Source organism: Pungitius pungitius, chromosome 11, assembly GCF_949316345.1.
Source record: "Pungitius pungitius chromosome 11, fPunPun2.1, whole genome shotgun sequence".
NCBI classification, from domain to species: Eukaryota; Metazoa; Chordata; class Actinopteri; order Perciformes; family Gasterosteidae; genus Pungitius; species Pungitius pungitius.
Genome location: NC_084910.1, coordinates 15,229,587 through 15,240,737, shown reverse-complemented (window position 1 = coordinate 15,240,737; position 11,151 = coordinate 15,229,587). Strand labels below are relative to the sequence as shown.

Sequence of the window (11,151 nt, the reverse complement as noted above, 5' to 3'; positions counted from 1 at the left end):
CAGTTAAACCTGATTGCTTGGCTTAATTGATGCCATCCACTGCAACTGCAATGTATTCCTTTTTTAATTATTTACATACAATTCATCTCACAACACGTCTCCTCAAGCCAATACAACAATTCATCTTCAGTTGTATTTCAATAGAAGCAGAGCCACGGAGCCAGACTCGCTGCTCTAGACATGTCAACATGCGCCACCTCCAGACGAGAAACCCTCGCAGCATGTCATTGCTCCTCCGGCCAGCAGGGGCAGCAGGGGCACAGCGGCGCTCGGCGCTCAGGGTTCAGGTGGTCAAGAAGAAGAAGACAACAAGGTCCTTGTAGCCGCTAATACCCCGTTATACGTTATCCACGGGGAAGATTGTTCAAAGTGAAAACCTGCAGATAGACGAGTTGTTGGTACCGTTCGGATTGGGATACCAATCTGTATTTTGTGAAAAGGACACGTATTGCGCCGCATCGTATTTGAATTTAAGAATAACGAGGATTTGTCTGTTACTTCCGTGTTCTTGAAGACTGACTGTTAAAGACAGAATTCCGTAAACCTGATTGGCTGTCAAAGCTGTTGGGAAAGCTGTTCTTAAATGTGATTGGACGTCTGACAAAAAGTGCTTTGAGTGACATGTACCCCACAAACGGTTGACTACGCAACGAGGTCATATGAGATTCATGAGTAAGTTCCCTCAGTTTTGTCAACATTATATGAACAATATATTGCGTTTCTTCACAGTTTATGGCAGTCAAGGGAAATCGACTTCATAGACAGAATATTATCTATCATGAAAGAACGAGAATGCTAAGATTTGTCACGTAAGCTAACGTTACCCTGACGCTTTATTGACAAAACATAATTTGTGGTATTTATTATTAATATTTTTATTTGAAAGATCACGAGGTTAACTTCACAATTTACTCACGGAATATAATGCGCAGACATCAGTATGCTCTTATAACTCCTACACCTCCTTCACATATAATACAAACAAAGAGTAATAAGACATACGAAGATCATGTTAGATATAACTACCGCTCTGGGATGTTTATTAAATGCTTGCAGTGACTCATTTAACTGCTGAACTTAACTCTAGCTGTCCATTAAGCCGTTGTTCCTTTATCCAGCTTTATTAGTTACTGCATTCTCTATCTATCCACGCCAGGTCTGTTCTTTCTTCAGTAGATTCTTTATTTAAAGCTGTCACATCTGTTTCAGACAACTTGTAGACAAATCCAACTTTAATGTCAACAGTTTATGCCTTGGCTGTCCAGTATGACGGTGAAACACTAACAGTGGCCATATTGGTCTAACTATATAGTAGTGAATGTACAGTTAACATAATCATTGATATCATTTGAATGCTTATCATAGAAAAACATTCATCATAAAATAATCTCTGTCCAATATTAAAAATTCAACTAACCACTCCTTCAATATGTTGACATAATCAAAGGGACAACTAATTGGAAGTAATTTATAGTTCACTGCTAAATTCCACAAATTGCTTTTTTCCAGTTATCTCTTTATTTAGTTTGCTCTTTCACTTTGCTCCTTCAAGATACCTCCTGGTAGGAGACATGTTATGAAGGAGAAGAAGGCCTAAGCTGTACTGAAACAATTTGGGAAACACCATTTGGACCTTTCATGTTGACGTAAGATTCAAAATTAACTTTATTTATAGTATGAATCATCAAACAGACAAACAAAAGTTATATTTTATCGCATGTTAAGATTTAGTTGCCATTGATCAGTCCAGATAACAAAGTGAACAAAATACACATGCATGGAATGCCTTAAAAGTAAATGAACAATTCCCCTTTGTCTCCTAGCCTTTTCTTCCCCAAACCGTGTAGAGCTGTGGTGCGTGTGAGGAAACTGGCGGCGCAACTCTCCAAAGCAACCATGTTCACAACTACCCAGGGCTCTAGTCCGTCCGCCGCAGCCAACGGGGATGCCTCCACTGCCGCCATTCTCATCATCGGAGACGAGATACTCAAGGTGTTATACTTGTTGTACGACTAATCTGCATCTGTAGGATTGACAGCGTCCCGCGGAGAACCTTTGAACGTACCGACTTGAGGAAAATCGAATTTTTTTTTCTACTAAATCTGCGCACTCGACTGCATGATTATACATTCTAGCGTGACGCCCTAATTCATCAGTATGCCTCGGCTCGCTGCACTGCTACGCAGTCCGGCATCCACATTGTGTAACTCCAGCAAAACCTTGAGAGGGTTATTTGATGTCGCACCAGTGCTCTGTCTTCAAACAACAATTTCAATATTTTCTTTTTTCTGACATGATCATGATTTAATCATTAGGTCTTAGTCCAATGCCATGTTTCAAGACATGCTCCCTGTGAGTTACCGAATTGTCTCGAGCACGACCTTGGACTCATTGTGCAGTCTTTGAGTGTGAAGTTCAAACGAAAGTGGAACCGAGCGTTTCTCCTCTTCTCCCATCTCCCAGGGACACACGTTGGACACAAACAGCGGCTTTCTGTTGCGAGCACTGAGGAAGCTCGGAGTGTCCGTGCAGCGCATAACGGTCTTGCCCGATGTGCAGGAGGTCATTGCCAAAGAGGTGGCCCTCCTCTCCCCACAGTACACGCATCTCATCACCTCGGGGGGCATAGGCCCCACCCACGACGACGTCACCCTAGAGAGTGTTGCCATGGCATTCCAAGAAGATTTATACCACCATCCTGAGCTCGGCCGCGTGGTCGAGGAATTGTTTGGGGTGACGGATAAAAACAGTGCGGCTATGAAGCTGGCCATGGTGCCTCGCTCATCGAAGCTCAACTACGGAACGGACCCTCAGACCGGACAGCTGCTCAGCTACCCGCTGGTGAGTGACGGCGGCCTGGAGGAGGATCAGCTCCGTTCATTCATCAAGCTGCTATTGTATTCAAACAGGGAAGTCGAGATGCGTTTTCCTTTTCAAGTCGACTTTTGGGGTAAAACTTTAGTTTAGCTGACACAACCCTCGGTCACACGATGTTCTCTCTGTTCCATCCCACTCTGGGGTCATTTAGGTTAGTCGAGGCTGCAAGATCACCTGCTTAGCAGACACTACAGGAGTGAAAAAATGTAGGCAAAATGACATTGAACATTTGCACTGAAAAGCGGTGTGAGGAATACGCGCCAGCCAGTATTTGTGTTGCAGTTCGCTGAGACACAAACTTGATTACACGCGGCTTTGAGTGAATACATATATGAATATGACCTGTCCATCATCTCCTCTAGGTCAGTGTGCGTAACGTCTACATCTTTCCTGGGGTCCCGTTGCTGATGGAGAGGGCCTTCAACGGGCTGCGGCACCTCTTTGCCGCTTCGGGGACCACGTTTCACACCCGTGAGGTAACCCCATGAGCATACCTATTTACAAGTTCTCGTCGAGAGGTTTCCTAAAACCCCAATGCCTTTGCATAAGGTGTTCGTGGATGCGGACGAGACCGACATCGCCCCCGTGCTGACAAAGCTGCAGGCCGATTGGGGCCGAAAGGTGGCCCTCGGCTCCTACCCCGACTGGTTGAGCAACTATCACAGAGTGAGGCTGGTCCTGGACTCGGAGAGCCAGGAGGAGGTGGACAAAACCCGGGCGCAGCTGCTGGACGAGCTGCCCAAGGGTAGCGTGGTGCCCTTGGTGACGGACCCGGTGACCATCGCCTCGGCGGAGGTGTACGCACTGGCCAACAGCGGTAAAGGAGGAGGAGGGTGATTGTAGTGAGTGATCTAAATAGAGTATTTAAAAGCATCTGCCTGCCGTTGATTTCGTGCCCCGCAGGCACACCGCTGGGTGAGAAGGTCATGTCCGCGCTGAAGACCATAGAGGCGGCGCTGGACCAGTATTCGACAGAGCAGGTCTGCATCGGCTTCAACGGAGGCAAGGACTGCACAGCGCTGCTGCATCTCTACTACGCAGCGCTGAAACGGTAACGGGGGGGGGGGGGGGGGGCGGATTGACACAATTAGTGGATGATTTTAAACAGGAGAACAGCAATTCTCAATGAGGGAAGGGAGGAGAGACACAACAACACCTGTAAGAAAGAGTGCATGAGGAAGTGAGAGAGAGGCGAACGCGCTGGGGCGGACTACTGTTTGGACAGGTTTCGACCTGCGTTGGACAGACTGTGATAATGGGAAACATCTCATTTTTTCCTCTGTCACTCTCAGGCGACATCCAGATGCTAAAGACAAAGTGAAAGCCTTGTACATCCGTATTATCGCTCCGTTCCCAGAAATGGAGAGATTCCTTCAGGACACGATTAAAAGGTGAAGAGCCAGTCTACCACATTGCATGCCGTTAGTGAACACCTTTCAGACTGATTGTATTTTTAATTCAATTAGACAAATAAGTGTCCTAACCCCCACCCCGGGTGGTGTCTCCTGTAGATATGACTTGGAGATCTTCTCTGTGGAGGGCAGTATACGGCAAGCGCTGAGCGAGGTACAGGAGAGGAGGCCGGAGCTGAAAGCGGTCCTCATGGGAACCAGGAGGAGCGACCCGTACTCGCGCACCCTCACGGCCATGTGTCCCACTGACTCCGGCTGGCCAGACTACATGAGGGTCAACCCATTGCTGGTGAGAGTTACACAAAGTTATATCATGTAAGAGGGTCTCTGAGGATCCAAAAAACAAAGTCCACCAATCTGCATATGTAGAAAACAACATGCAACCTACGGCTTAAGAGCCCTTGTAAACATTAATTTACTTTGTAAAGTGTATACGGTGCTTGAGGAAAAACTGCTTTTTGACTGATAATCGAAATCTGTTTTCACTGCTCCAGTCTGTCAATTTCCCCTTGTTACACTTAATGTTATTTGTCATCTTGACCGGAGTTTCAGAGTGCAGATCTACAGGGTGTGTACGAAATAACAGAGCGCCCGCACACTTATAATGCAATTCAACAGCCCTGCAGTAATGGCTGTAGAAGATGATAATAATATTTTGCACCCTTACCTCTTACACACACACACACACACACACATTCTCCATACACATCTCTGCATTATAAAGCTATTCATGTTTTGTTAGTGTGACACGTTCCCGAAAAATATTTAACATCAAAAAACGTCTCATAACACAACTGGATTACTTTGGGCAGGTTTTTATGTCTCCATATGAGTCCATCTTATGTAAGAATGAATATCTTTCATCTGCTCAAGTTAGTTAAAGAATGGATGTTTACTTTGGAAATGCTAATGGCTTTAGAAAGGCCAAACGCGTTTGGAACGGCTGTTAACGGTCATACTGTGACAGCTGCAGCACTACAAATTATACATACAGGACACCAGTTGATCTCATTTCACGGTAATTTATGTTGCCCTTCATTGCATTAGTGCATCACAAAGGGATCCTCATTTGAACTAATCTGGAATCAATCCCAAACCAATTAAACTCAATGTCTTGCAACGCTCTACAGGACTGGACGTATCACGACATCTGGTCCTTCCTGAGGACGTTGTACGTTCCCTACTGCATCCTCTACGACAAAGGGTAAGACCCGCCTCCTCCCGCGTCCCGTTTCCCGGCTGCAGGGGGCAGGCGTCTTTAAACGCCTCCGTCCGACCCCGCAGGTACACTTCCCTCGGCAGTATGGACAACACCTGCCGCAACGCGTCCCTCCAGGTGGTGGACGGGAGGGGGGTGACGCGGTACAAGGCGGCCTACCTGCTGGAGAATGAGGAAGAGGAGCGAAACTCCCGCGCCTGATGGAGGATCACTTCTCTCGGCGTGTGTGTCTTTCGACCACCCCCCCTCCCCCCCGCACATGTGAAAGCACACGGACGTTGTTATTAAGTCGTCCTGTGAACATCAGCCGGACGTCTACAGAATGGGATTGTGAATAAAGTCTGTCCGTGTGCGTTTGTTTCAGCAACGTGAAGCCGCGGCGTCTCCATCCATCGTCATGTTACTATTCGTCCCGCATGCAGGCGGCAGGCGGGGCTTTGAATATTGCTCTTGATTCATCTTATTCATGAATCTATTTGTCTAGTTTCTGAATCCAATAAAAAAACAAGATGACCTATCAAAATGTATTAGTGAGTGGTGTGAAAAGGTTTGTGTCCAGGTGAGACAAACGTGGACGGACCCCTGAAGGTCAGATTGACTCCTCGGGTGTCTCACTGAATATCAATATTTGCAGACTTATTGAACTGAGCATCTCTTCACTGGGGGGAAAAAACCAACAAGCCTCCACCCCGATGTTGCAGTTCTCTCTCAGTACCTCACGGGCGCGTGGTTCTCACTTTTTCTTCCTTTTATTTTGCACATGTGATTAGAATGAATTACCGTCTCTGTTTCCAGACGTGATTGAATCCAGGCTCATTGATCCGCCCCCCCCCCCCCCTCTCTCTCTCTCTCCCCCTCACCCCCCCGCCTGGAGATTAGTCAACGCCGCGCAGCGAGGATCAATACCGGCCGATCTAATAAAGCGTGTCGCTTACGAGGCCACCGTGGGGGTAGCGCACACTGTTTACACCAGCAATTACCACCTCAATGCCCCCCCCCCCACCCTCACGACCCTATAACCTCTAGTCTAACTCATCTGGCTTGCTTGGTTTATTCATAATAACAGTAATAAAAGAGGCAATGAGCTGAGCTTTCATATCCACAGATATGTTATGGTGTGTGTTCTGATAATAAACAACAGATTTTTTACTCCTGAAATGTGCCTGAGGGGGGGGGGGGTTGTATGTGAGAGAGTTTGTTCTGCTTTAGACCTGTGGATTCTTGTTGAGTTCTTGTTCATTTCAACATCATGTTTTAATTTGGACCCGTAGAACTGAGTCAGAATAACATGTCTTGGGTGACAGGAGGATATGGGTATTGACAAGGGCCCCAAAAGTATTCGGCCTAAAATACTTTTTTTGAATGTGTTCGGTCATCAAATATCTATTTATGAATATCTTATTCATATTATTCTTATTTCTGAGCTTTTGAAACCGGGTCTGTTTGAATTCTACGGAAGTGCCAAAAACTTCTACTGTGTATTTTGGGACAGAAGCCAAGCAGGATTTTATTTATTTATTTATTTTTAAAGGAAAGCTCTCTTTATTTATCCTCCTGTGCACATTTAAACTTAATTGGCTCTCACCAAGGCAGATAGGTGGAGGCGTTCCTCTTTAAGGTGATGTGAGGATAAGAGGAGCTCCAGTGATCAGTCTCCCACCCGAGACTCCACGCGATCCACGCAGCCCGACTCGCTGTCTGACTTTGTACAAACACACGCGACAAGCTTTGATATCGGAGTGAACTGCCCCCCTTTTTCAGAGGCGAGTGAGTCTCTCTCCCCCCCCCCCCCCGAAAGGAGCGTCTTCCTAATCCAATTCTCGGAGCAGCCGATGTCCTCGGCGAGGACGCACAACCCGGAGGACGAATAGACGCCGCGTTGTCACCGAGCATCGGGAGAGAAGGGGGACCTTTGAGTCCATGCAAATGACCAACCCATCTGCACGTGAAGTCGCCCCCCCCCCCCCCCCCCCCCCGACCAGAACACGGGAAACGGGAATGTTCGGCATCAAAGTGTCACACGTTTAAAGCGGATCAAAGTAAAAGAAGGAAGGACGGAAGCGGGGGACGAGGCCGCTTTGCTTTGCTGCCACGTGACTTTTAACTCCGTCTGTGTGCCTCCATAATCCTGAGTTTGTCACAGACGCGCAGCGACAAGACCCCCTGCCGGCACGCGCGCGCGCACACGCGCACACACACGCACCAGAGAAGGCCCCTCCGCACAGCGAGGCCTGCTTTAATGCAAAGGGCCTGTGAAGCTTTAATGCAAAGGGCCCGTGAAGCTCCAAGCCGCTGAGCTCATCTGCACTCTTCAACCAAATCGACAATACGCGGTGCAGGGTGACGGGAAGATGAGGGGCCTGAAGCACTTGAAAGGCCCGGCGAACGTCAACTGATTCTTGTTGTTAAAGATTAGTACCGCATCTACAAAGTCAGGCCTTATTTGAAGCCAAAGTGATGTATGAATCTATGTGAACATCTGAAATCAGGGAACATCTTCACTTTTAGTAGAAAAACTTCCTTTTTTTTCCCCTGAGTGTCCTCTTGTTATGTACAAAACGTGGAATGAATCGATCTGCGAGGGAACACATTCACAATTCCTTTTTCAGATGTTTGTTGTTATGTGTCTATTGACGAGTGCTCTGGCTGGAGCTCAGCACCATGACAGTTTATAGTGTTTTTCCTTCCTTCGTTATAACGGGATCCACCTTCATCGCACTACGGCTGCGTCTGCTTTGTGAGCGCACAGAAGGAATAACGACGCCGTTCCGCGCGGCCTGACTCATGTGAAGAATGTGAATACGAGCGAGCCAAGCGTGATAGTTTGGAATTTACTTAGAGCGAACAAGGTCTGTTTATGCTCGAAGAGGAAATAAAAGCCGCCATTTCCTCACCGATTCATCAAGCCTCCAAAAGGATTCATTCGTGTTATAAAATACATTCAGCAAAGAAACATTGTGAGGTGGCATCTCCCGGAGTGAATGTGTTATTTCAATTAACTTTCAATTTATTCTAAATTAATTCAGGTAACATTTTGAATCTGCAAGTTGATAAATGATTTGAAATGTGTGATTGACTTTTGTAGTTATCGTAATATTAAACTACGCTAGTCATAAGAAATGTGCACCTTACTGCGGCTGCATAATGACCACAGAAACTATCACTGTTTTACTTCTGTATACACATAAAGTGTGGTATATGATCGGCAGGGCCATTGGGATTATTCCTAGATGTGGCACCGACAACAAGTGAAGCGAAACTGAAGCTTTTCCTAAACTGGATATTTCAAGACTTTAAAGGAGTTTATGTGGAGGGTCTGCTTCACAGATTCACTGCAGCGACTTAAGTCAATCTTTACTCTCTGCTGCGTGAAGGGTCAAGTATTCAACAGGGGGAAATGCTGTATCGGATTATAAAGTATTGAAAAAATGATGCAATGTGTGCAAGAGATGTTGAATGACATTCAGCTGATTGGTGGAGACCTAAACAAAGTCCTTGATCTTAATAGTGTGTGCAGGAATGTACACGTAGCTCAGATGTCACCTGGAGCAATGGCACCTACAGCAGAAAATATCAAGACAATTGTTCCTATTCTCAGAGCTTTAAGCCCAGAGCTGTGAGATGGTAAAATGTCACAACTCTGATGATATTTTAAAAAAAGCTGTTCGGTCCCATTTCCTGATGCAAAAAGGTTGGAGGCTGGCAGAAATGACAGCTAACCATTGGAATAGTAGGCTGGAAACATCAGTGAGTTTTGGCACCCTACCTGGTGCTGTCAGTCAATCGATTTTACATTTCTGTGGAAGCAAAATCGCTGAAGTAGCTCAAAATGTCATTAATGCCAGCATCAAAAATAAATACAGGATATGGACGATTCAGATGGTCAAATAAACAAATGTAAGGTACAATTTCAGTGCTTACTGCATTATATTCTTCACAATCCTTGGATTTGTTAACATGACGAATGCTCCCAAGGAGAGAAAAGAAAGTCAGTTCACCTCCCAGAGGATTATCAATGCTTTTACCTCAGTAAAACACAAAGTAAAAGACAACAGATTTTTATATGGACCACATTAAAAACCTCAGTTCACCTTCATTCAGGGTGAAATACACGCAGTTTGGGATTTGCAACAAGCATGACGACGGCTTCTGACCCGGGTGATGATTACTCGCTCAGAGCAGTTCAAAGAAAGTTGTAGACTCTGCACACGACATCTACTCTTCACTAAGGAAAAACAAGTTACCATGCAATGATTTACAATCATACAAGATGGATTGATTTGCATGAATTTGAAATAAAATGCAATCAAGTATTTAATAATAATTCATTGTATGCTGTAAAATATGTTCACTTGAGTGTTCCCTTCAAAAATGTATTTATTCAAGTCATTAAAATAGAACTATTTAGACATCGTTCGCTACTATTAAAAGCCAGAGTGTTGCATCTCTGAAGATGTAAATCAACCAAGCCTTAAATATGCAGCCAATGTCCAATTAAATACAGGCCAACTTGTGGCAAAATAACCTGCTGTGTAGAAACAGGATACAGTGTAATTACAGTGGGGGGGGGGAAGAAGAGCTGCGAAATGGATCTGCAACAATTGTTTTCTCAGTCAGGCGGAGAGTTAAAAGCTAAATTTACCATCCCAGAAATGGTTTATGATCCCAGTTGCCCCAGAAAGCCTCTGAGGAAGCTTTGACGTTGAATTTCCATGATCTTCTAAATTTAAATAACATGGCAGCATCTGTCCATAATTATGACGTTTATTCTAGAGAGCGAGTTCAGTTGGAGCTTTAGCACATAGATGCACAGCAGGCATTTCAAAAACATCGTCGAGCTCAAGGAAATTCAGAAAATATCAGAAATGTTTCGGATGATTGTTTGAACATTTTCAAAGAGAAAACATGAAAAAAAGCCTCAATATTACACCGTTACATGAAAGCGTCTGCTGGATATAAACAGCCACACGGTCGCTACACACGTAAGATGGAACTTTACTCCCCTTACAATGCGCTTTCCTTTAATGCCAGTCTGAAGGTATCGCCCCGCTGATGTCAGTGCGCTCGTACTTGAACGCAGGCGTTGGAAATTTCTTTGTGAAGGTCAGAATCAAAGCCAGCTTTATAAGAGGCCTGAACAGTGACAAACATGTCATCAGAAGAGATCATAAGCCATGAAATAGAAGCATTAGCCCCATTATCCAGGAAATTGCCTCTCTGGCTTTCACAAGAGGTTCTCCATTACAGCCTACATAAATGGAGAAACATTTACACCTCATCCTGATGTACACTTCTATATTATTATATAGAAAAAAGCACCCTTGCTCTATCCACCCTGACGGAAAATAAATAGTTGCTTCTTTAAGGTTGATGTATTGCCTGGATGCTCCGGGGTCTATTAATACCACCAGTTTATTGGAGTCTTATCAGGCTTTGGCTCGTCTGAGCTTAAAACTCAGCTCAATATTCCACAGAGTTACTCACATTACATTGGCCTCTTGCACCACAAGGTCACTTCGAGTCCCTGAAGCCTCCTTATCCCCCCCCCCCACACACACACACACACACACACACACCGCAAATACACTTGTGTGCATGTGTTCTCACAGGGGGGAAGGAGCGGTTACATGAAACCAATCAATA

At 45.3% G+C, this 11,151-nt stretch overlaps 1 protein-coding gene across 2 annotated transcripts; it reads left to right on the top strand.

Moving 5' to 3' along the window:
• Positions 1 to 261: 261 nt before the first annotated feature.
• flad1 (flavin adenine dinucleotide synthetase 1) lies at positions 262 to 6,031 on the top strand. 2 transcript variants are annotated; one of them, XM_037454890.2, is made up of 11 exons: positions 262 to 672; positions 1,553 to 1,646; positions 1,824 to 1,992; positions 2,464 to 2,841; positions 3,240 to 3,353; positions 3,427 to 3,694; positions 3,781 to 3,928; positions 4,170 to 4,268; positions 4,389 to 4,578; positions 5,420 to 5,493; positions 5,574 to 6,031. In XM_037454890.2, the coding sequence occupies exons 2-11, from the start codon at positions 1,639 to 1,641 to the stop codon at positions 5,707 to 5,709; spliced, it is 1,584 nt and encodes a 527-aa protein (XP_037310787.2). In that variant the 5' UTR covers positions 262 to 672; positions 1,553 to 1,638; the 3' UTR covers positions 5,710 to 6,031. The 2 variants fall into 2 exon arrangements, with proteins under 2 accessions (XP_037310787.2, XP_037310788.2); XM_037454891.2 differs by lacking the exon at positions 262 to 672 and adding an exon at positions 685 to 809.
• Positions 6,032 to 11,151: the final 5,120 nt, after the last annotated feature.